Source organism: Denticeps clupeoides, chromosome 4 (assembly GCF_900700375.1).
Source record: "Denticeps clupeoides chromosome 4, fDenClu1.1, whole genome shotgun sequence".
NCBI lineage: Eukaryota > Metazoa > Chordata > Actinopteri > Clupeiformes > Denticipitidae > Denticeps > Denticeps clupeoides.
The window spans coordinates 6,555,502-6,580,459 of NC_041710.1; the positions used below are offsets into that span (position 1 = coordinate 6,555,502).

Below are 24,958 nucleotides of genomic sequence, written 5' to 3' on the forward strand. Positions count from 1 at the left end.
AACGTTTTTATCACGATGGCTGAACATGGCGAGGAAGGAGGACGCACAACGCATACGCACAACGTCACAAGACAGGGGTTTAATACATGACCCGACGACGAACAGACACAACAGGGCAGCTTTATACACTCATATAATTATACAACAGGTCAACATGACATTGCATGAACTAACATGAAACTCCGGTCCAAACTCCGGCCCAGGAGTAACCCCTGCCAGACCGGATCATGACATTACCCCCCCTCAAAGGCACGACCTCCGGTAATGCCACACAAAACGGTCCAAGAAAGCGGGGAGGAAGTCCATAAGGATGAGTGACGGCTGGCCTGCTCTGACGGCTGTCCTGCTCCAGGCCAAAGCACTGCTCATCCGTGGGGGACCGGCATCCTGTCCGCCGTCTGCAGGCGCCCGTCACACCGCTGAGTCTCCAGCACGCTCAGCTGGGCAGTCTGCCGCTCTCCTCGTCTCAGTTATCGCCGGGAGCACCTTAACTGTGCGACCGGTCTCCTCGACCCCACGGTAGCTTTCATAGGCCATCGAGGTCCGATCGCACGGATTCGCCGGTACTCCCCGCCTCCGGAATTGTCACGGGAAACATGGACAGCGTGACAGATCCTTTCGACCCCGCGGTAGCTTGGGGAACCGATAAAAACATGACATGGATCTTGGCGGGGAACTGGCGTTTACTGGAGGTGCGTCGCTGGAATCTGGACGAGACGGCGGCGTCAGGGGACGTCCATACACGGAACCTTGGATACCACCAGACATGGAACTATGGTGCAGGCGTCCTCCCGACAAACCACAGCTCTTCGGGCCGGCGTGAGAGAGAGAGGGAGGAGTTTGATATTTAGAAGGTGACAGTATGCAGACCGGGTAATTTTATTGATTTGAGATTGAAAAGAAAGTGTACTTTCGAGGATGACACCCAGGCTCCTAACCTGCTGAGAGGTGGGAGACGGAACAGTTATCAGTATCAACTGAAATACTGTCAGTTTTGGATAACGTTGATTTATTACCAGTAAGCAGGATTTCAGATGTGTACAGATAAGATGGTAGGGAATCCAGGGGTTGAATGGTGTTCTTATACAATGAGAATAGTGACTTTGTATTACCTTCATTAGAGCAGTTTAAACCAGAGTAGTAGTGCTGTTTGGTGGCCAGGCCATGACCCACAATCGGCTGGTCGTAAGAATATCAAACCTGTCGTGAGGTCGTAAGAATATCAAACCGTTGTGAGGTTTGTCCTCACTGCACGTGTGCGAATCTCGACTTGTTCAGCTGTTACAGATACAAGCAAACCTACTTATGACTGGAACAACAGGGAGAAAATACGTAAGTACGTACCACTGCCGCCGTTTTTTTTGTGCACCAAATGGCCAAAGCAGCGCGTTTCGTTTTGTTCAGCCAGTTCACCGCCAGATTCTGGACCCTGGCTGCCAAGACCCAGCTGGACGCTTCTGGCTTCCTGCCCATCACCTCCGTCCATCCACATCACCGGCCACGGCAGGGATCTTCTTTGTCTCCACGAAGGATGGTGGCTTAAGGCCCTGCATCCACCTAAGAGGACTCAATAACGGACACCTCTGCCCCTCACCAACACCGCCTTTGACACACTATGGGGTGCCTCCTACTTCACAAAACTGGATCTACGCTCTGCCTATAACCTATAAACCGCATCTGAGAGGGCGACGAGTGGAAGCCTGCCTTCATCACTCCCACCGGTCATTTCGAGTCACTTCGAGTCACCATCTCGCCCCAGGGTGTGGCCATGGAGCCCAAGAAGCTTGAAACAACCTCAACAGTTTCTTGGAATTGCAAAGTTCTACTTGGGTCCGACCCCGGTCCATCCAACATCTCACCGGGGTGCCTGTATGTCCCTGACTCCTGTCGGTCAGCTGTCCTCCAGTGTCCTCCGCCCTCTCCGGCCATCCAGGACAGCAACGGACCATCTCGTTTATTCGCCCGCCGCTTTGGTGGCTGTCATTGGCCAGGAATTTATGGGCCTACGTTGACGCCTGAGAGTTTTGCGCCCGGGCCAAGAACCCTACTATACCAGCTGTTGGCCCACTCCGTCCTCTCCTGGTTTCCTGACACCCCTGCACCTTGCCCTGGATTTTGTCACCGTTCTCCCCAAAGCAGAGGGCCTTAACATCATCCTGACCATAGTGAATGCGGTCTCAAAGGCAGTCCACTTGGTCGCCCTGCCTGGCCTCCCATCCGCTGACCTGGTCCTCCAACACATTGTCCATCTTCATGTTGTCTCATCAGTTCCACCTGCAGTCTCTCCTCTGGCTACCACCCCCAAAACAACATGCAGGCAGAGAGAGCCAACCAACAGCGGTGCAATCAACAACAACACCAACATTTATTTCTTATATGGCCCAAAATCACATACAGTGCGTCTCAATGGGCTTTGACAAGCCCTACAGTTGACACCCCCCACACTTGACCCTTCTGCACACAAGGAAAAACTCCACACAAAAAAAACTCTAGGAGAGAGAAAAAAAGAAAGGAAGAAACCTTGGGAAGGAGTGACACAGAGAGGGACCCCCTTCCAGGGTAGAGTGAGCCTGCAAATGGTGTCAGTGCAGGGTTGGGGATGATATAATAATAAGTCCTACAGTTGAAGGGTTGGAGAAGTCCAGGATGTAGTCAGTGTCATGGTCTAGATTACGTGTCTGTAATGATGTTACTGGTCCATTTGAAGATCCCTGAAGCTGTAGTTGTAACGGTGGTGGTGGCTGTGGTGACCCTCTGGTTTGTTTCATGGTATGTCCTTGTTAAGCAGTTGTCAGGAACCAGGATTTATTTGCTGGTCTGATCACTGGGGTCTGCCAGTAGTCTGGGTGCTTGATTCCGTGTCTCGGAGAAAAACAAACAGAAGCAGCGGCAGACGGTGACACTGCACGACCGATACTGAAATGTGTGGTTATAATGGTATATTGGTGCTACAGTGGCCCGGTACCCTAACTAGGACAGCCTAACTGGTGAATTTAACTTTGCCTGTGTCTAACAGGAGGACTCTGTGATAAACTGGACTTTATAATTGACACTGCGTCAAAATCAAGTGAAATGAGTGTCTAGGACTTTAACAAAAAGCCAGAGAAAACAGATAGGTTTTCAGATTGGATTTAAACACTGAGATTGTGTCTGAGTCCCAGACACTGACAGGCAAGCCGTTCCACAACTGCAGAGCTCTATAGGAGAAGGATCTGCTCCCAGTTGTGACCTTCTGTACTTTTGGTACCAGTAGTGACCGAAGTAGTGACCCATTGATCGAAGGGGGCGTGGAGATTCGTAAAGAACTAAAGGTTCACTCAGGTATTGCGGGGCGAGACCATTTAGAGCTTTATAGGTCAAAAGTAGGATTTTGTAGTCAAGCCTAAATTTGATGGGTAACCAGTGCAGTGATTGTAAGACTGGGGTGATGTGGTCAAATTTCCTTGTTCTAGTTAGAACTCTGGCTGCAGCATTCTGTACTAGCTGGAGTTTATTCATGCACCTTCTAGAGCATCCAGACAACCAGTGCACCTGGCCATGCTACCTCCTGTGGGCGAAGCCAACAATCTCCAGGTCTCGTCTGCCACCAGCTACAGGGGCAGTGGTGGCCTAGCGGTTAAGGAAGCTATAATAAGAAGGTTGCCGGTTCAAATCGATCCACCAAGGTGCCACTGAGTAAAGGACCGTCCCCACACACTGCTCCCCGGGCGCCTGTCATGGGGTTCCATCTGTGCAAGAACGATGCCATCCGTACCGACTGCAGTTCTGGGTGGGCCAGCGAGTGTGGCTCTCCACCCAGGAACTCCACCTCCAGACACCTCTGTGTGGTACTCGAACTGCATGATGGCAGCCAACAAGTCACTGCAGAAGGTCATCAATACTGCACGGAAAATCATTGGTCACCCGCTTCCTTCCCTAAAGGACCTCTGCAACACCCACTGCCTCAAGAATAAATGCCGCATCGCTAGAGTCTACACGCACCCGGGATATTGGGTGTTTCAGACGCTGCCCTGAGGCAGGAGATTCAGGGAGCAGATGTCAAGAATGAGGGACAGTTTTTACAACCAGGCAATAGCACTCATGAACTCAAACGCATAAACTGCAAACATACACACGGCATGTGCTCTGCTGCTACTACATTACATTTACTACAATTCATACAACTCATTTTACTTGTTATGCACTCTGTACAGATTGGTATTTATTACGTATTTATTTTGTGTCCTGTGTATCTTCTTTGATGTTACTACCTTTTAATCTCCTATTCTTTTATGGCATTTTCCACTGGGGGGCTGTGGGCAGAACTGCAATTTAATATGTATGGAGCATGATTGTGCAATGACAATAAATTCTTTAAACTTTAAGCCCTTAGGGGACAAAAATTGGTATGTGTTTGTGCACATTTTTGAATCTCACATAAGGACTATTAATGACATAATTCCGGCCACCTCAGAAATATTGCTGCAATGAAGATGATGCAGGCTTTTATGACTAGCATGCTTGATTGCTGTAACACTGTTACTGTAAAAAAAACAACACATTTTCCTGTACATTATTATCTTTGTTGCTACATTTTCGATGATATTTAGCTGTTATAACATGTCATGCAGTGTTCTCCAGCGTGGGATCATCTCATCTTTCAACACTTACCTTTTAAGTTTGTCCAGCAGATGGCAGCAGAAGGCTGTTTAACCGACCTAAGTGGAAGCAGGCTGAAGTCTGAACATTTTTCAGAGATATTCATCACTGCACACAGAAGGTGTCATAAGAATTCAAACGTGTCTGAATAAAACATGCGTTCTGAATGTCAGCGTACCGGCAGAACATCTTCTGGTGGAAATACCCCCCAAAAAAGGAAAATGATCTGGTTCAGTTAGCAGCAGTGTGAAAAGCATCACTGGCAACCAGTGAGCCACAGCATGAGACACCTACTCTCATCACTGTGTAGAGCTGGGATGTCCCAATAGCTCAACTTCCACAACTCAATCTTAGATTGGATCCAGACCACTTCCTTTTTGGCAAACCCAAGTGATTCATGCATTCATATTATAAATCCTGTTCACTTCACTTCACAGAGAACATTTGAAAGGGAAGTGATTGTCATTGTGATACACTGCACTGTCCTCTGCTTTTAACCATCACCCTTGGTGAGCAGTGGGCAGCCATAACAGGCGCCCGGGCAGCAGTGTGTGGGGAAGGTGCTTTCCTAAGTGGCACCTTGGCGGATCAGGATTCGAACCGGCAACCTTCTGATTACCACCAATGCCCCGCACTGCTGTACTTGTTGGTTGATACACAATCATGGTCTGGATTTATAGTTTCATGTTTGCAAATGTCAGGTCACTGATACTAAAAAGAAATACAGAAGCTGGTGTGCCTTATTTCTAACCCCAATGGTATAAATTAATCAAATTATTATTAATATAATAAAGACAAATTATAAACATGTGCATAATTGGAACAAAATGAATCAATCACTAAATGTATTTGTTGTGCACACCACTATTCATCTGTCATGATAGTGAATTTGAACATTTCACACGGATACATCTTAACCCCTGACGTCCCAAAGATGAACTAAACTAGCTTTGATTAATGCAGCACATGAAGATACAGAACCACCAAACATAAATGTCTCAATAATATTTATTATCTGCCACTTACCTCAAACAAATACACATCAGTGCTGATCTACAATCCCAGTATACTCTGGGTATACAGTATACAATATACTCTGCTGCTACAGAGCAGGCGTCATGCTCTTCCCCACCCATAATCATTCAGGGAGATTATTATACAATCATTTTCTTACACTTTCTTATACTCATTTTACAACTTCTATCATTTTTGGTATATTTTGGTACATACTTCAAAATAGTTATAAAACCAGTTTTGACTAAAAAATGGAATACAATTTCTCTCTCATTCTCATTCTTGCAAGTTCTTGAAAGTCACGTATCTGGAAGGATTTGTAACTGTTAAGAGGAATCCTGATACGTTTTATAAAACATTGTTCACAGTTGCACTGGAACGTTGCTGTGGGATGATGTTGCGTACGAAGAGGTGGATCAGGGCTGTGAGATACTGGTTCTGGAGCGTTGCGCACCAGTGGCAGTCTCTCACGATTCCACCACAACCTTGAGTGGAATGCATTATTGCAACGCGCGGGTGAATTCTCCCCACAGGCTGTACTGGGGTTTGTCAGACGCCTCCAAGATTCTCCTCAGCCGCGCCGCCTCTGGTCGCTTGGGGCCGACAGTTCGGCACGCGGGTGCACGTGGCGAGACGGTTCCCTTCCCAGTAGCCGGCGTCCTGACCGTCATGACAGCGGCAGCGGGTGCATGGGTCCACCCAAACAGGATCTCCTCCAGGGATCACCAGGGTCCTAGAGGAGTCCACAAAGCAGTTGGGTCCTGCCCAGCCACGCAAGAACACACAGGAGCAGGCAGAAGATGGTGGATTAAGAAGAGCTGAGAGTAACAACGGTCCATCAAACAACAAATTCAACTCTTTCAGACGGCCAAAACCGGAACAAAACATTCCTTCTTACCTTCTTTACATTCAGGACAACATTTTCCTTTCTGATAGACGGGATTGACGCAGGGCGGAGGGGCACAATCGGCTACCAGGCAACGGGCAATGCCATCGCTGTCGCAAGTGCACTGCTCACATTCCGAGGGCTGCAAACCAAAGATGGACCACATGCATCAGCAGACTTTTCACCATTTCCTGACAGGGAGGAGATGCGAAGGACATTCTCTGAATATAATGGTGAGAAATGGGGGACAAGCAGGCCATGAGGTGGGTTCCTGCTCGCAAAACGCCCATCATAGAAGAGTTACTCCCTGATGGCACTGCCCTCTTTTCGGGTGGAAAATGGTGTTGACTTGGCACCCGAGATCCCACCCGATTTTAATCTTTATGAACATCAGGCCCCGTTTCACATCTTCTGCTGCTGGTTACAAGACACCACAGAAGCCCAACACTGTATTACAGACCTGGACAGCATGAATAATTTAGTTTTTTTGGACTGAGTACATAGCAACGTACATAAATAAATAAAAACTAATTTGTGCTCATGCTTGTGAAGCAAGGTAAAAAAAAATAAAAAATCCACTTCACCCAAGGAAAGCCATCTAGATCCTCACAGGACGGTAACTCTGACGTAAACCGATGAAACGAATGGGCCGTAATCCTGATGCATGAATATCATCTGCACCACGCGTTGGATTAATAAACGCAGGCATAACAGAGGCTTGTCGTTCACGTCATTGTTTTTTTTAAGAACTGGAAATAATGACATTCAAACTAGCCTGGTCTGTGCTGGTAAATGATGACTCTAGTGGGTAACACACTCGCCTATGAACCAGAAGACCCAGGTTCAAATCCCACTTACTACCATTGTGTCCCTGAGAGAGACACTTAACCCCAAGTTGCTCCAGGTTGTAACTACTGATTGTAAGTCGCTCTGGATAAGGGCGTCTGGTGAACCAGAAGACCCAGGTTCAAATCCCACTTACTACCATTGTGTCTCTGAGCAAGGGCGTCTGATAAATGCTGTAAATGTACATGTAAATGCTGTAAATGTAAATGTAATGTAAATGCTGTAAATGTAAACTATATGACTTGAGAACAGCCAACATCTGCAGGACGTTACGGCTTCAGTGGCAAATATTACAAGGAAAAACTCGCCTGGAAGTGCTGGCCCAGCTCGTACACCTCTCCGCGGTACTCGCAGCCGATCTTCTCGCACCGGGGGCAGCAGTCGGTCGGGTAGTGGCTGACGTGGATGCAGGCGGCCGGCAGGGACGCGCACTCGGCCCGGGCGCACGCCGAGCCGTCGGCCGTGCACTCGCACTGGGTGCAGTGCTCCGAGTCCAGGAAGTACCACTCGCCCACGTAGTACACGCTGCCGTTCGCCTCGCAGGTGCCGTCGTGTCCGGCCACGGAGAAGGCCAGGCCGCGCTGGAGGCTGAGCGCCAGGGCCAGCCAGGCGTGGATCGGCGGCATTTTCTTTCTTTCTGCGACAACCTGGGAGTCAGCACGTGGGATCAAGTCGCCCTCCTGGTCGCGACACGATCTGAAAAAAACGTGCTACATCGTGTCCTGAAACGAGAAGGTCCGTGGTTGTTGCTGCTGCTCCTCCTCCTCCTCCTCCTGCTGGTTCAGACAGAAACTTCCCTCCGAGTCCCTCTACAACTTCTGCTTGGAATCCCGAGACAGCGGAAGCGGATTTTTTAAATCACATTTTAAAAATAAATAAATAAATATACGTTTATATATAAGACATATTTAAACGTACACGAAGCGTGAAGCTATAAGCGCCTCTTATTTCTGGGGGTGGTCCATTAACGAAATCTCGCGATGTTTCCTTCCTGGAAACAGAAGTGTTTACCTTGGATACAGGAAGCGGTCGCCTGTGGGCTCTCGGGTAAGCGGACAGTCCTTTTAATAAGTGCAAGGGAATATTGATTCATAAATGTGACCAAGCTGGCACTGCCTTCAGCACTGGCATATCCATCACTGACACCCCTTTCCCCCCCCACCAGGGATGTTCCTTCAGCAGGCCGGAGCAGGGTATGGAGGGCTACCACCGCCAGCGGTCGTTGTGGAAGGTGGTCGTGGAGAACGTGCCCGAGCCAGAGCTGGGAGAGGTGCGGGCCATAGTCGGGGGCGGCCTGCTGGACCAGTACACAGAGCTGTATGCCGAGGTAGGACGGGTCCCAGCACCCCCGACATGACCCATGGCAAAATCACGTTTAGACTGGTTTTATTCCCTTTATTGTAATATTTATTTAGAATTATTTATCTCCAATATTCGGTTCTGAAATGTATGAGTTTGGTGGAACTGATCTAGTCCTATATGCTTGTCACAGGATGAGGCCTGAACACAGGACAATAGCCACTCCGATTAAACCTAACCAATGTGCTTTTGAGTATAAGGGCCTGCTGGGTGTGTGTTACTGCCAAGCTGACAAGTGTGTGTTTGTGATTGCTTGCCTGACAGAGGTCCTGTTTATGGAATCATTTGGGGAAATGTATTTACAGCATCAACATTTATTTCTTTTATAGCCCGTAGTGTTGGAAAAGTGCAGTATAGAGCATCTGTCCATGTTTGGAGGTGGTGGAGAGTAGGTTTTAGTCCAGTGTCATGGTGTACATTGCATGGTCCTTTTGACAATCCCTGAAGCTTTAGCCATTATGGTGTTGGTGGCTGTGGTTTATCTAGGACAGTGTAGGTGAGATGTGCATCATAGAATATCTGAGTTATAGAATGCTTGATTAAAAAGATGTGTGTTTTGAATCTCAGGCTGTTTGGAAAGAAAGAAAGATTTAGGTCATAGATGGAACTGCTGCTGTAAATTTCTCATCTTTAAAAACAATTTCAGGTTTTGGAGCAATAAATGCCACCAAAATACATTTTGTTATTATATTTTATAAAAGATATGCTGAACGTAGTATGCACATACAGTATCGCACAAAAGTGATTACACCCCTCACGTTTCCTTGGGGCAACACTGAAGACATGACACTTTAATACCATGTAAAGCAGTCAGTGTTCAGCTTGTATAACTGTGTAAACTTGCAATCCCCCTCAAAATAACTTAACACTCAGACACCGCTGGCAACAAAAGTTGCAGCCCTATGTGAAAATGTACCTACACACACACACACACACACACACACAAGCTATTCTCACTCATCGCCTGGGTGACATTTAGTGTTCTGCTTCAAATGATATCTGCTATCAGGAGCTCACCATGGTACAGCAACCACCTGGGACATCATAAACGCCTGGATGGAGAAGGGAGAGGTTTTCGCCTTTTGGAGGGGTGCTAGGCAAGGAATTCCTGTATCCAGATTCTCCTTCAGAGGGCGTCTCATGTTCTCCTGAGGCCGGCGGTCAGCTTTGAAGTGTGTCTGGTGGTGACGGGCCAATGACCATCCATGCCCTTCATTTGACTCAGCAACACATGTGCCTGACAAGAGACAAGGTTTCTGTAAACTTGACCAAATATAATGACTGAAAGTTTGCCTATTTGTCAAAACAAATGCAAAAAAAAAATTGGGGAAGGCATCAGACAAGAAGAAGAAGAAGTGGTCACGTGTGCCTGAACAGACACTGCCAGCCTTCTTAAATGACTGGATCTCCGATGTCTTTGCATGTGGGCAGGTGGAGATGCTGGAAGAGATCTGTAGGGATTTGGAAGTCTCTTCCACAGGGGCAGATGTGCTGAAGCCCCTGCGGTCGCCCCTGACTGACCCGCCAGTTACGAAGGAGCTACTGAGGGCTGAACTCCAACTGCTGCTCTTCACAATCCGAGAAAGGGCAGCTAGACAGGGCAGGTGAGTTCAATCCGAAAATAAATTCTCACGTGAAAAATTATTTGGTTAACTGCATTTTTTTATCACAACATGCATTCACCAGAAAAAAATATGGTTATAGATAGATAGATTTGTTCAATTTTCACTTATATTCTCTGTTGTACCAAGGGGCATTGTGTGCTATTCTGTGCTGTTTATCACAATGATTTTCTACAAAGTCTTCTACAATCTAAACGCAATGCATTCTGTTTTCTCATTCCAAAAAATCCAATAGTCAATTGCCCCAGATCTTCATTTCCTTGCCCCCCCACCTTAACCGCGTGGTCAGAAATCTAGGTGTGACCTTTTACAACAGTTTGATAAACAGGTTGATTCCATTGTCAAAGCAAGTTTCTACCATCTTCGAATTCTGACTAAAGACAAGCCCTTTTTGAAACATGGCGATTTGGAAAAGACCATTCATGCATTTTATTAGCTCTCGGCTTATGAGTAAATGAGTAAATCGTCTATAACTTGTCCAGAACGCTGCTGCCTGTCTGGAGACTAACACCCAGAAGCATGACCACATCGTGCCTCTACACTGTAGTCTCTACACTGGCTCCCGGTTGAATAAAGAATTCATCTTAAACTGTCACGGTTGGGCTGGACATGGCGATTATGGAGGACGCATTCGCACGATTTCACAGGACAGGGGTTAATACAAACTACACGAGACAAGGGAACATTAACACGCACAATGACCCGACGGCGAACAGACACGAACAGGATAGTTTTATACAATTAGATAAATATACACCAGGTGAACACGATCAGGGAACGTTACACGAGACGAACATGAAACTCCGGTCCGGACTCTGGATCCGGAGTAACCCCTGCCGGTCCGGATCATGACATAAACCTTTATCATTAGTTATTAGTGCTATAAATGGCCTTGTTCTGTCTTATTTAAGTGAGAAGTTTCAAACAAATAAAGCAGGGCCCTGTGCTCTTCCAGACAGCATCTGTTAGAGGTTCCATGGACAAGGTCAAGAACATGGGGGGATCGCTCTTTTGCAATTGCTGGTTCAAAACTGTGGAATGCGCTGCGTCTGGAGCTTCTTAGCCTGTCCGAACTATCTCTGTTTAAATCAACACTAAAGACCTACCTATTTTGGATGCCATTTGGCACTTAAAGGCATAATACCAGTTATGATTATTTAATCTATCTAGGTTTCTATTTAGCTTTTTCTTTAACTGTTTAATAATTTAAATTTTTAAAAGGTACAACATAGGTTTTAAAACCGTGCTATATAAATAAAGATTGATTCTCTAGCACATCCCAAAGATAGTTGATGGGGCTAAGGTTGAAACTCTGGTGGCCAATCAATGCGTAAAAATGATGCCTCATGCTCCCAGAACCCCTCACTCAATCAATCGTTGTGGCAAAATATTTTGAGAATAACATAAATACTGGTTTCTGTTTTTTTGGTGAAGAAATATTGAGCGCTACCATCAGTCCTGTCTCGTGCCAACAGTAAAGCATCCTGAGACCATTCATGTGTGGGGCTGCTTCTCATCCAATGGAGTGGGCTCACTCACAATTTTGCAAAAGAACACAGCCATGAATAAAGAATGGTACCAAAACATCCTCCGACATCAACCATCCAAGAACAGTTTAGTGAAGAACAATGCCATTTCCAGCATAATGGAGCCATGAGGCCAAAGTGAGAACTTAAGTGGCTTGGGCAACAAAACACTGAAATTTTAGGTCCATGTCATGGACCATGGCCCCCGACCTTAATCCAATTGAGAACTTGTGGTCAATACTCACATAAGTTGATTGACAGCATGCCAGGGTGAATTGTGGGGGAAAAAAAAGTTGTTGTTGTGAATAAAAGCCTTTGAAACATCTAAAATGCTTGTAATTATACTTCAATACACCACAGAAATGACTGTCAAAATATCTGATAACATTTACAGCATTTGGCAGATGCCCTTATTCAGAGCGACTTACAACGTGCTTAAGTTACCATCGATGATGGTAACTTTCCATTGACCTGCCAGTTACCATTCCATTGACCTGCCATCTTGAAATGACCATGTGCCACAAATATACATATTCAGGGAGTCACCTGACCAGCTGAAGGAGCAGCAGATCATTCCACAGGCTTGAACAGTAGGTGCTATGCATGATGGGTGCATCACTGTTGTATTGCATGTGTGGAAGACCTTTACCAATCATGGTTATTTTACCAAAAACGGTTATTATATATTTATACATATACGGTTATACATATTTTTTGTATAAAAAAATATACAAAAAATATGTATATTTTATCATTCTCCACTCACCTAACCTGGTTATAGTAATGCATTTGTAACCTATTTTTTGTCATTGCAGAGAATTTATTTGCTTGATACAGGCCAATGTTTGGACTTTTCTGTATTTAACCAATCAAAGTCTCTTGCCTATTTGCTTTCATTTAAATTCGGGTGATGACTTTCTTTGACCAATGGTGCATGGTTTCTGTTGAAAAAGTACATGGTGCGAAGTTGCATGGCAAAAAGCAGAATGGCTTTTGTGCAGATTTGTCCCAAGTATGCACCCCTGTCACAGGATAGTAAATCTCCCAATAAAGCCACCCAGGCTTTTTTGTCACCGGTGATAAACTAGCTTAGGCCATCACCATTGCAGAGTTTCTAGGTCGTGACCTGCTGAACTCTTTTCCTGGAGGTGACAGTTGCTCAGCTGTAAAATAGAAAAAAAAGTCAAGATTGGAGGACAGTTGTAAATGGATTTGGATAAAAGGAAAAAAAATGTTAAATAAGAACTACCAAGACACCAAGGGCCTCTGGCATCAGGCAGAAGAGATGACTGGGGACCTTGAAACATGTGACAGTTTGAGAGTTATGTACTTGCATAATGCGTTTGTCTGCACAAAGGTAGACAGGCCGTTTGTATTTTAATATGGCATCAGCAGACACACGGCAATCCATTTTGATCAAGTCTGTAAAATTCCCATCTCCGCTGTGTGACGGGAAAAAAAGGGCTGTCAGTAGTTCAGAACATGTTGGGATGGAACTCATGCTGAGGGCACAGCAGACAAATATGCATCATTTTGCAGAAATGGCTGAATGATGGTCTGAGTGCGGTACACCCTGCTGCCAGCAGGAAATGAAAAGGTGCCATTTGTGTCCTGCACAGGGTGTCTTTCTTCCGTTGTACAGCTGATGTAGTCCAGGTATGAATGATGCTACTGCTGACTTCACTTCCACCTTGGGCAGCACAATAGCCACATGCTTTCAACAGTGACCAGCAGTCTGTCACTTAGTCACACATCACTGTACAAAGGCCGTCTGGTTTTAAAGGCTTTCTGTCCATTAACAATATATCCGGACATCCATCTAAACTCTTCAGTGCTAATCGGACCCCAAGGCCAGTCGGTCCTTAGCAACTAAACAGATGGTGGAAAGAATGCCAGTTGTGTCCTATTGCTTCCCCCTGTTGGGAACTTGTTAGTAGACCATTTTCCCAACCCTAACATTGGTTATTCTTGACCTGCAATCAGTGGGGTGGAATCCACTGTCCTGGTGTGCTAGCAACAGATGGACCTGACCCGGCTCTTCCCGCTAGTGCTGCAATGTGTATTGTGGTCCAACCGTCCCGTTCTCGTTTGATCACAGCACTAGGCCCTCACTGTAAATCAGCTGACAAGGGGAGGTTTGGATCATTCCCCTTTAATATTGCTCCAAATTTGGGGATTTCCACACAGCTCATTCCAGCCAAAGCCGGATAAAAGCTGGATTGTTGCTTTGGTGCCAGCATGGCGGTTTACACTTTAGCTAAATCCAGGATGGCTAGACTATTGAAAACCGCACTGATTTAATGTGCCTTTAAAAAAAAAACCCTGCACCCCCTGCCTTGTGTCGTCCGCCCTGTGCTATTGTTCTGCTGATTTGTTGGGGACTCAGCCGTTCAGCTGCACCTGTCCCTTTATTCGGGCGGGTCGAGGGACTCAATGCCTATTGATAGAGAAGCGCTCTGTTACCAGCTGAGCTGCGACCGGCCCAGGAGCCCTAAATCTCGGTTCTCTATCGGAACAGGAACTCGTGCAGGCATATTTTACGTGCCTGTTTGAATGCAGTAAAGGATACGAGCACCAACTGGTTCCTTCTTGCACACACAAATGGGGAGGCTTCTCTTCCTGGGTTCATGGGTGTTCTATGCTGCCTTTGTGTAGGCGACTAGGACTCCCCCCTTCCTTGGGGCGAACCTCTCAGCTGTTTTCAGACCTGTGCTTGTGACCACAATGTAGCCTCTGTTTCTGTCATTACACAGACCATCCCCTCTTCTCCAAAGTAATGAAATAGGAGTCATTCCTCCTGCTTCATCGAAGCCAGCCTCAGACTCTTGTTAACATGCTGTTGGAAATGTTATGGCCAAGTATTGAGACTCAGGAAGACTTTTTTTTTTTGCTGTTTTCATGTGGCTACTGCTGCAGTGTCATACAGCGCTTCTGTCATTCTGAATGTGGTAGAGGGATGCTCAGGCTGTTTAATTAACCATGCTCGGTGACCTCATAGTTGGAAGAAAAATTGCAGTCGGCTTAAACAAGTTTCTGCTTGACATGGTAGTTTTCTGGAATTAAATCTTGTGTCCATCTACAAAGAATTGGGCTGAATAATAAAGAGCATTTTTGTGTAAAATGTGCATGAATATCAACAACAACAACACCATTTATTTCTTATATGGCCCAAAATCACATACAGTGCGTCTCAATGGGCTTTGACAGGCCCTACAGTTGACACCCCCCACACTTGACCCTTCTGCACACAAGGAAAAACTCCACACAAAAAAAACTCTAGGAGAGACAAAAAAAGAAAGGAAGAAACCTTGGGAAGGAGTGATACAGAGACGGACCCCCTTCCAGGAGTGAGCCTGCAAGTGGTGTCAGTGCAGGGTTGGGGATGATTTGTACAATAGGAAAGAAAAATGAAAATAAGTCCTACAGTTGTAGGGTTGGAGAAATCCAGAATATAGTCCAGTGTCATGGTCTTGATTACATGTCCATTATGGTGTTAATGGTCCATTTGAAGATCCCTGAAGCTGTAGTTGTTACAGTGGTGATGGCTCGGAGAAAACAAACAGAAGCAGCGGCAGACAGTGGCACTGCACGACTGGTTCTGAAATATGTGGTTATAGTAGTATATCGGTGATACAGTGGCCCTATTATTTTGGTATGGGGACTTTTATTGATGTTGCACTGTCCTTGAAGCATTGACACTACAGCCCAAGACTACATGATTACACTACGTTGTTGTCAGTGTCATTGTCAAAGCTTATTTTTGTCCATGTGATCATGACTTGTGGGTTTTATGTGTGTAGAGACCCAGACGTAGCTGTGTCCTGCTACAGTCCTACAGTGGTCAGCTATGCTCTCAGCAGGTGTTCCAGTCCAGGAAGCCAGAGGGAGACCCCCAGCAGGTCAGAATTTCATATTATTATTCATTTCTTGTGAAGATAAGTTTGAAGGATTGCCCTGCGTTTAAGACCTTTTCGTCCTTTTCCTTGCTCTGTCTCCTCAGGAGCAGCTCTCGACTCTCCGTCGGCTCCTGCTGCGAGGCTGAAATCGAAGCCATGAAGAATAAACTCAACGTCTCTTCCATAGAGGAAGTGGTGTCCCACCTGAAGTGAGTGCCTAACACACCACAGGTTCATGGCACACGAAGTCTGATTCCCGCCCTTTCCCCCCAGCTCTGACATTCCTAGCGCATGAGCTCTGGATCTGGTTTTGGCTTGAGGTCTACAGAAAGCCGTCCCGCTCTCTTCACTGAGCAAACAGAGCCGGTCTGAGAGGCACTCGGGGGTTTATTTTATGCTTCGTTCCACTTCATACAGACTGTATGGACATTGAACAAACTCTGTATTTGAAATAAGCATTTTTCTGTGTTACACCACACGTTCATATATTCTGTTTAGAGGTGATTCTGTGTAATCTGTGATCTGAATCAGAATGTACACCCACTACCTCAGCATCCCAAGCTCCGTTTTATTTAGAAAGTCCCAATCTATGTCTGGTCAGCATATTTCATATTTCAAGTTCAGCAAATGTCATCATTCATGGCTCTTATGATCAGATTTTCTTTCTTGTCTTTACTCTCCAGCATGTCTAAAAGCACATTGTTCCTGTACTTTCTTATTCTCTACTTCATATCATCTGCTTTGTTCCACCATCTTTCCAGTTTATTCCCTCATCCTCTCCCTTTCTTCATCCTTCTTCTCCTTTGTGTTGCCTTTAGCGAAATGTAGGCACTGTGACGGTTCCAGGCAGAAAATTGGCTCAAACGATCCAACACTTCAACCCGAAACAAAAGCCCCTATTGTGAGAAAATGAGTCCCAGACGCTGCCATATGCAGAGAAAGAGTTACCCAGCCGGCAGTGTTTACACAGTAATTGAGGTGAAGTGTGTACATCATTTACAGTAAGAAGCTCTCATGGCAAGTCCCTCATTTCATAGCAGTTAGAAGCTGCAACTCACCGTTTACTGTAGGTGTTGGGAAATACGGCATTAAGCAGCAAATTTACTCATGAAACCTTTGTTCTTATCCAAAACAGGTCCGTGTTGGAGGATGACTATGAAGCCTTGAAAAGAGAAGTTCAGTATTTGCAGGTATGTTGTGGTTATATTTTAATACCGAAGATGAGCTGAAAATGGAAGGCAGATGCAACTCTGACGACTCTTTTAATGAAGTTGAACAAGCATATTTGAGGATAGGTTGTAGGTCATGCCACTCTCACAAGCTACATTTAAATTGCACGTTTAAAGTATATAATGTGTTCAAGAGTTCATTCATGAAAAAATAATCAACTTCAAATGAATCTCCATTAATGATCTTAGCTATGTTACCTGCGCTTCGTGTTATCATAAAGAACACTATAACTCATTATATTTTATTTTGCTTGAAGATATTTCCTTTTCCTGGCAATCTGTGAGAATAGTCCATGACCAGTAGTCCATGGGGTTTACGCTGGACCTTACGTAGAGCCGCCCAGCCTCATCCATTTTCTGAACCACGAGAATCTGTATCTTAGCATGAAAAGCTCCAGGGGACAATCTCTGCTCCCACTTAATCTCCAGGCTGCCCTGATCTTCCTTGTGCCCTACATGCTACCTGACTATTAACCATCTTAAAGAATCCCTCGGGGTCAGGGGAGCTTTTGTACTCCTGGGTGCTTTCCTTCTTCCCCAGATGTTCTTGTTTAGACGCTCATAGCTGATCTGGGCTCAGGTCTTTCCGGTCCCTCTGGCCAAAGGCCCATCTGAGGTGAGCGTCTCTGTCTGCATGAAACAAAGTGTGCGGAGGCGTCCCCCTGCAACTGCTGCATGCCGAGATACAGAGCAGATGTAGCAGATGTGAAACCCATCAGAGCACAGACACAACACACAGACACGTGTGACACAGCGCAAGCATGCAGTTACATGCATTAAACAACTGTTCACCAACGTCGCAAGATTTCCACAAATCCAAGACGTATTTCAGTTTTCATTGATTGTTTCACATATGCAACGTGCCACATGTGTGCCGTGCCTTTTATGCTGCTGCTGTGAAATACTGACACAGTGGAAAAAGTGTGGCTCCAGTATCCTGGATTTTTGTTTGAGAAAGAAACTCTGATGGAACAGGGCTGTTGAAGCCATTAGTGGCCGTGCCTACACGAGACTGTGCAAATACGTGTAAATTCCAGGCAGAGAATGTAAAATACAGAAATAGACCCACAGCGTTTTGCACCAATTCCTCTCTCACCTTGCTTTCCAGTGGGTCTTGATATAACCACAGTCACCTGACCTTTCACCTGACCTATTTCGTTTGCACATGGATAAAAATGACCTCAGGGTTTAAGGGCTACTGCTTGTTCTACCCTCCTTGTAGTTCACAGTGGCCAGGCATTATGCATTCATTTCATTCCCACCCACTCCAGACATGAGGATAACGGCATGGTCTCTTGTAGGAATGTGTGGAGCAGATGTGTCTGAACCCCCGTGAGGCTGACCAGCCTGAGCCCACAGTGACAGGTGAGTGGATGCAGTCTGGAGCAAATCTAGAGGTTGAAGGCCGAGTTCATTTAGAGTCAACGCACCGTTGTGCTGCATCTACCTGCCTTTTCTTTTTTTTGTGATGTATTCTAACATTTTTTCCAACTATAACATGAATCTGGGATGCAAGTTAATTTTGGATTTTCGTCAACATTATATATACACATATTTACTCAAATATTTTATATAAGGTCTCTTGGAGACATTTATTAACAAACGAAAAAAAAAAGTACTGTTATTTGGGAGGCGTTTCCACTCTGAAAGAAAAATCATGTTTCAGGATACCAAAAGTGCCTGGTCGAGGTGCGACTTGCTAAGAGGCATTAAACCAAATATTAGTTTGGGTCTACCTACATAGTTGACACTGCAGAAAAGGAAAGCCCAAAAAGACCATTTATAAGTATATGCAAACTTCTGATCACAACTATTCCCTGTGCGAAGGGGAATTAGGAGTGCCGTGGACAGAGAGAACCAGAGGAAATGGATGCTGTGCTGGGCATGTGACAGGAGGGGGTTTAAATAGGGTGTGCCATGCCTACAGGCTCCTCCTTTTTTAAATTTAGTTAATAAAATCACAAGTTTAGCAAGAAAATGAAGGAAAAAGTACAGTATACATTATTGATAATGCTTGAAGGCCGCATCAGTCACTGATTTATTTTAAAAGCAGAAATATTTGGCCGAATAGCAGACTACATTTTATCGAGTGTTGATGTAGGGTGGTAGTAGCCTAGTGGGTAACACACTCGCCTAAGAACCAGAAGACCCAGGTTCAAATCCCACTTACTGCCATTGTATCCCTGAGCAAGACCCTTAACCCTGAGTATCTCCAGGAGGGGACTGTCCCTGTAAATACTGAATGTAAGTCGCTCTGGATAAGGGCGTCTGATAAATGCTGTAAATGATGCAGTTTTTGAAGTAGGACGTTTCCTCATGAGAAAATATTTTATATTTAGTAATGAAATGATTTGATGAGATTTAAAGTAGTTCACGACATCTTATCTTGTCTACCTGTTATTTTCTGCCACTGTCAAAATTTGTCAACTGATTATGAGCGGCATTCATAAGCTGATTTCTGCACTTCCAAAATATGTTGTGCTGCGTTTCACCACCATCTAGTGGTTTTTAGTAGAACACTGATTCTCGTTTTTACTATAAATTCTTGGAAATCAATAAGTATTTTTCCCTCCTCCATATCATGACAGTATGATGGTTCCAGCAGAATGTCTGGTCCATGATTGATATGTCCATGTTTTAAGGGCATGGAAGCTACATTTTACTAATTTAGTAGTAAAATGTACTACACATGTACACTGTACAACAAATTCCAAGGCCTAGGAAAAAACTTCCCATCCTTCACCTTAGCAAAGGTTTCTTGCCTATGGATAATTGATAAATGTTAATCTTGCAAGACCAGGTACGGATCTTGGAGTACTGATTGGTTGTCAGCTATGGCTTTCTTTGAAGAACTTCATGAACTGCGGCTTTGTTCTCTGCATTTTTAGAACTGAAGGAGGAAAGGAGAGCCATCCTGAAGGATATAAAGACGGAATCTGGGGATGAACCTTGTTCTACAGCTCCATCAACACGCACCAGGTCAGACCAAGCTGTTTCTGTCCCCCCTCCATTCTTCTTCATAATAAGATTGGTATTACTAGAATGCGCAGACCTACCACCTACTTAAGATGTCTGCTCTTATTGTCACGTTTTTGTCCCTTTTTCCTCAGGCAAAGCCATAATAAAGGTAACTGTATGGTTGGCTCTGCAACACAGAGGCTCCACTGTTCTCCTGTCCTACCCAGTGCCCTTTCAGTGGAACCTTTGAAGACTCGATTACCAAAGACTATTGACCAGTCGTTTTCTCCATGCCTTCAACGTCCGGTGTCCAGCACCGCTCAAACATCTGACCAGATACCAAGAACACAGAGCTGGTGCTCAGAGCACTGCCTTTCTCCCACGCAAGCTCCACCCAAATCCAGACCAGCAATAGGTGGCATTGGGGGACATCAGAAACAAAGTAAATTGTCTGAAGTCCAGCGTTTGTCCCACAGCCCTACAGTCAGTGACACCATACAGCACCAACTTCATCCTAAATGGACCAGAGAGGGTGACAGTGCCAAAACACTGCCAGTCAGAATAATCGTGCCCTGTCCCCCTGCAGCAGTAAAACCTACCACTAGGGGACACATTGCAGCCAGGAGACTGCGTCTCTCCATCAGTCCTTCTGCTGAGCTGCTGGGGTGAAGTGCTGGTCCCAAATGTTTGGGAACATGCAAACTTCCACCACATGACTAAGTAACTTCTCTCAGAACAGCCAGTGATGACAGTTTGATGGTAAAGTGATAAATGTGAACCAATTTATATATTTTTAGCATTTAATCCACATGTTTATAGAAGTGCAAATTGTATGATAAGCAAGTGATCTTTAAAATAAACTTTATTTACCATTTGTAATTGAACAGTTTAAGATATACAGCCGACATGAGTAAGACAGTTCAATGCAATTTGGCCCTAATGTTCAAAAATATGGTTAGACGTGATAATGTTGTGTTTGTTCATTCGTTCCCATTTGTGCTTAATATCCCCTATTTCACTGAAATTTACATTGGCAAAAATAATGCATATTAACAACATGTTTACAGTAGTGTACACAGACTGTTGAAAAAGGCATTATTTTAACTTAAAAAGAAAAGGAAGTCTTGATTACTTCCTTCTGCTTAGGCATTAAAGTGCTGCAAAGTTTGCTTATGTTTCAGATGCTCTTTCTGTAAATTAAAAAAAAAAGTAAAGAAAGACAAATTCACAGTTTTAGGGGAAAGGTATTCAGGCATATGAGCAGGTAAACAGTAGTTTAATACATCCACAGAGATATTAAAACTTCACTGAGACCATTTAAAAATATAAGTATCTCAACAGGAAAATATGAATATATGTCTGAAATTGTTCAATGCATATTTCTGCATCCTGTCATGACCATCAAATCTGATGTTAATTTATTTATTTTTAAAGAGTGGGTCTTTATGTGGAAAAAAATTAGAGGTTCAGTGTTCCAAAGTCCATATTGTCCAAAATAATCAAAATTAAATGATTCCAATGTGTCTTTCCTCAAATTGATTGGTTGATGCCGTTCATGATTATTAGAACAGAAATAAAAACATTTCAGCTACTTGTTAGTTTGGGGAACCCACCCTTTAAAAAGAAATGACCCCAAAGCCAAATTCCGACACATTGCATCACACGGATTTACTCCGTAAGCCAGTGTCATTTGTAATGGGAAGAGATGCTACCCATCTGGACTGGTAATACTGAGAAGGAGGTAAAAAATAAAAAAAACCTGTAAAAATCATTCCTCTGTAGTTCAAGTTTCACTCTGCGGCTTTTGTTTGGCAATACGGTTGATATCAGCTGGCTTTTAGGACAAAAGGTCAAGTTGTTACACGTGGATACAATTTCTTAAAAATCACTCAGCAATTTTAGTACTTTAAAAAATAAACATTTCAAACAAATACATCTCTTTAGAAGGTAGATTGTGTTAAATGACAACATGGATATTTACATATTGATTAGAAATATATGACATCAATACTAACCCTATCCAGAAGTAAATTCCATCTCAGCAGTTGGGAAGTCACTACACAGAACACATTAACATTACATTTAACAACACCTTAAAAAAAACATCAGAATTCCAACCCCAAATAAAAACATGAAACGTACATACACAGTCCAATTAATTTTTACATTACTGTACACTATGGGTAAAGAAAGACAGGGAGTACCTCAGGGAGAACAGCGCAGATCTAGTTTAGTACTGACACGTCTCTACCAGAACAACATGGGGTCACGAGTCAACAGAGGAACCCTGAACCTCGGGGAGAGAGAGAAACGTCATCAGAGGTTCCAGTTAGCCACATGCTGGTGGTAGGCATGGTCTACACTGGGGTCTTCTGTCCTTTGCTTCTTAACCACGGTCTTCTGATCATACACTCACTAGTCATCAGCTGAAGGGTACGTTTCTGTGTTAGACGAATCAGCATCCATCCCCAAGAACCAAAGCAGAACATGTGCCAACAGGAACCTATGGTACTGGAGATGTGCAAAGCAACAGAGGGGGCCTTGTAGTGCCAAACATCAGACTGGAGCAAGGACCTTTCCAACAGTTCAATCGGGGAGCACAGGATCTGGCAGAAAAGAACCCTGATTGAGTTAAGACCTAAAAGTGAACCTGCGGGATTTCACAAGGACCCACGTGGCGCTCTAAAGTATAGGTTGGTCTGCTGCACTCTGCCTACGACTGACTTCAATAAACAAAAACTACTCCCCTGAGAGTCCAAAGCCTTCTGCTGGACTGCAAAAGTTTTTTTCAAATTTTTTTTTGCTGATCCTACACACATTTTGGACATCTGATATAACACCGTGATGTGTTTTTTACATAGAAACATTGCGAAATGTACAGAACACGAACACTACATACCAGAGGACATGAATAAATGTTTTATACACAGTGATGACCTGTTAAAGATGAAAGAAATACTCCTCTGAAGTTTCAGCAGTACGTGGATCATCTCCCATTTTAGCAGCTGTATTGCTGAACTGCACGTCCCACCAAAACAGACTCCAGTTCAGCCACAATGCCACTTCCTACACGTGAACCCGAGCACCCAACACAGAGGCGTCTTGCCTACTGACAAAACCCTCAACTTACATTAATAATAATAATAATAATAATAATAAAAAATCAAGTAATGGATGAGGAATGGTAAACAATACTGTTAATACTCTAAAACATAATACTCCATTACTGCAGCTTCATTACAGAATCATCTGTTATTTTACCAGGATGATGGCTAAAACAAGACGGTTCTACTGGAACTACCATGCTATAGTAAATGCATCTGACTATGTTTACACTTGTTCATTTAGGATGAACACTGGCTGCCTTTACATCTCCTGGAGATAAAGACAAAACCAGCTTTCTTCAGTACTTCATACGCTGAGCCCTCCCACAGTACGTAGGGCTCAGTGCTACTAGAAGACCTTACAGAAGAAGGAGCGGGTGAAACGTGTCGCAGTTTGTGCATGATGAATGTGTTTTTGGTAACATACAGAACCTTGTGCTCTCCGACGGGTCTTGATTATGGTGTGTTGCCAAGGCAACTTGTGCTACACGACGTCACATGCACAGGCATGCTAGCAGCTTACAGCGATCAACCCGCTTCCTTCACGCAAAAGACACGTCACTGTGGCATCTGGAAGACTGTGTTCTGAATTCTCCAAGTCTGCTGTTCCGCAAGTGAAAAGTTAGCTCAGTGTGCTTTAAATGTTGATTTAGCAAATTATGAAGGACCCTGAGCACGGCCAATGAGAACGTGGTAAGAGTGCAGGAGCTGCCAGGAAAAGCTGAAGCCAAAAATCCTTCGAACGTTGTGCAGACGTTGTGCTTACGGTACTAACTGCTTGCGCTGTCGGTCCATGAACTCCGCCCTCAGAAAAATTCCCCCAACTGCGCCCAATCAAATGTGCTCTGATGTCTGGGGGAAACAATGGGACCACAGGGCAGGTGAACACCCAGTAAACATCTAAATTTCACTAACAACAATGAACACGTCTGCGACGCCGACAACAGAATATTTGGCATCCAGCTTTTTCACCGACATGCGTGGTCAATATCGCACACAAGTTCGATACTGCACTCCATTCTGCAAGAATTCTGGATTTCAAAGATGGACAAGAAAGGTATCCAATGTGTCCTCAGCATATATCAAGTGTGCACAACATTGTTTATGTTCCTGCATAATGTGCATGAATGCATTGTTTTCTTTTTACTCTTCCTTTTACAATAAAAAAAAAAATGCATTGTTAAATTACGCCCCCAAAATTTGGACGACAACCAATTTCTCTAGAGGTTAGAAATAATAAAGCCCTTACATCATGTAAAGGTCTGTAACAGGCACGGTGCCCTGGGCATCGTGTGGCGTGGTGAAGGACAGAGGGCAGTGGTGCCAGCCGGGATGCCAGCACCTCTATGCGCTGGGGGTGGGGTTGTGTGTAGAGCCATTGCTGCCCTGGATAGTCAGGCCGATCTCCTCCTTCTTCTCTTCGTCTTTCTCCTTCTCTGTCTCTTTTTCCTTCTCTTTCTCCTTCCCCTTCAGGTCATCCTTGAGGGCACACACTTCTAACCCATCAGGTCCTGAACTATAGCGGCCCTTACGGTGCTCCTGGAGGGCAGGTCCCCAGGTAGGGTCCGGCTTTACTGAGTTCTTCAACCGCTGGACGGACAGAGAGGGAGAGACACATGAAGCACCATTCTGTCAGATTTGGGGATTAATAAAATCAAGCATCTATATACAATGCGGACTTCAGAGCAGGAGTTGCTTATGTTGACGTATGTTAGAACATTTACGGCATTTATCAGATGCCCTTACAATCAGTAGTTACAGGGACAGCCCCCCCCTGGAGACACTCAGGGTTAAGTGTCTTGCTCAGGGACACAATGGTAGTAAGCGGGATTTGAACCTGGGTCTTCTGGTTCATAGGTGAGTGTGTTACCCACTAGGCT

General features: G+C 44.7%; 3 protein-coding genes across 9 annotated transcripts in view; 1 reads left to right on the forward strand and 2 right to left on the reverse strand.

Moving 5' to 3' along the window:
• Positions 1-5,628: 5,628 nt before the first annotated feature.
• On the reverse strand, positions 5,629-8,356 carry LOC114787964 (von Willebrand factor C domain-containing protein 2-like). Its single transcript, XM_028975987.1, has 3 exons — positions 7,693-8,356; positions 6,551-6,680; positions 5,629-6,413 (listed from the first exon to the last, which is right to left on the reverse strand). Exons 1-3 carry the CDS (start codon positions 8,008-8,010, stop codon positions 6,202-6,204), a joined length of 660 nt encoding a protein of 219 aa, XP_028831820.1. The 5' UTR covers positions 8,011-8,356; the 3' UTR covers positions 5,629-6,201.
• On the forward strand, positions 8,345-20,956 carry ccdc24 (coiled-coil domain containing 24). The gene is made up of 9 exons (XM_028975986.1): positions 8,345-8,431; positions 8,550-8,711; positions 10,175-10,347; positions 15,692-15,790; positions 15,892-15,996; positions 16,923-16,977; positions 18,318-18,381; positions 19,905-19,995; positions 20,127-20,956. The coding sequence occupies exons 2-9, from the start codon at positions 8,580-8,582 to the stop codon at positions 20,641-20,643; spliced, it is 1,236 nt and encodes a 411-aa protein (XP_028831819.1). The 5' UTR covers positions 8,345-8,431; positions 8,550-8,579; the 3' UTR covers positions 20,644-20,956.
• The window catches only part of slc6a9 (solute carrier family 6 member 9), a 39,310-nt gene continuing 35,170 nt past the window's right edge, over positions 20,819-24,958 (reverse strand). For all 7 annotated transcript variants that reach the window (XM_028975982.1, XM_028975979.1, XM_028975980.1 and 4 more), the window contains one exon: positions 20,819-24,668. In XM_028975982.1, coding sequence (XP_028831815.1) covers positions 24,423-24,668 — 246 coding nt within the window. In that variant the 3' untranslated portion in view covers positions 20,819-24,422. The remainder of the gene's footprint in view (positions 24,669-24,958) is intronic.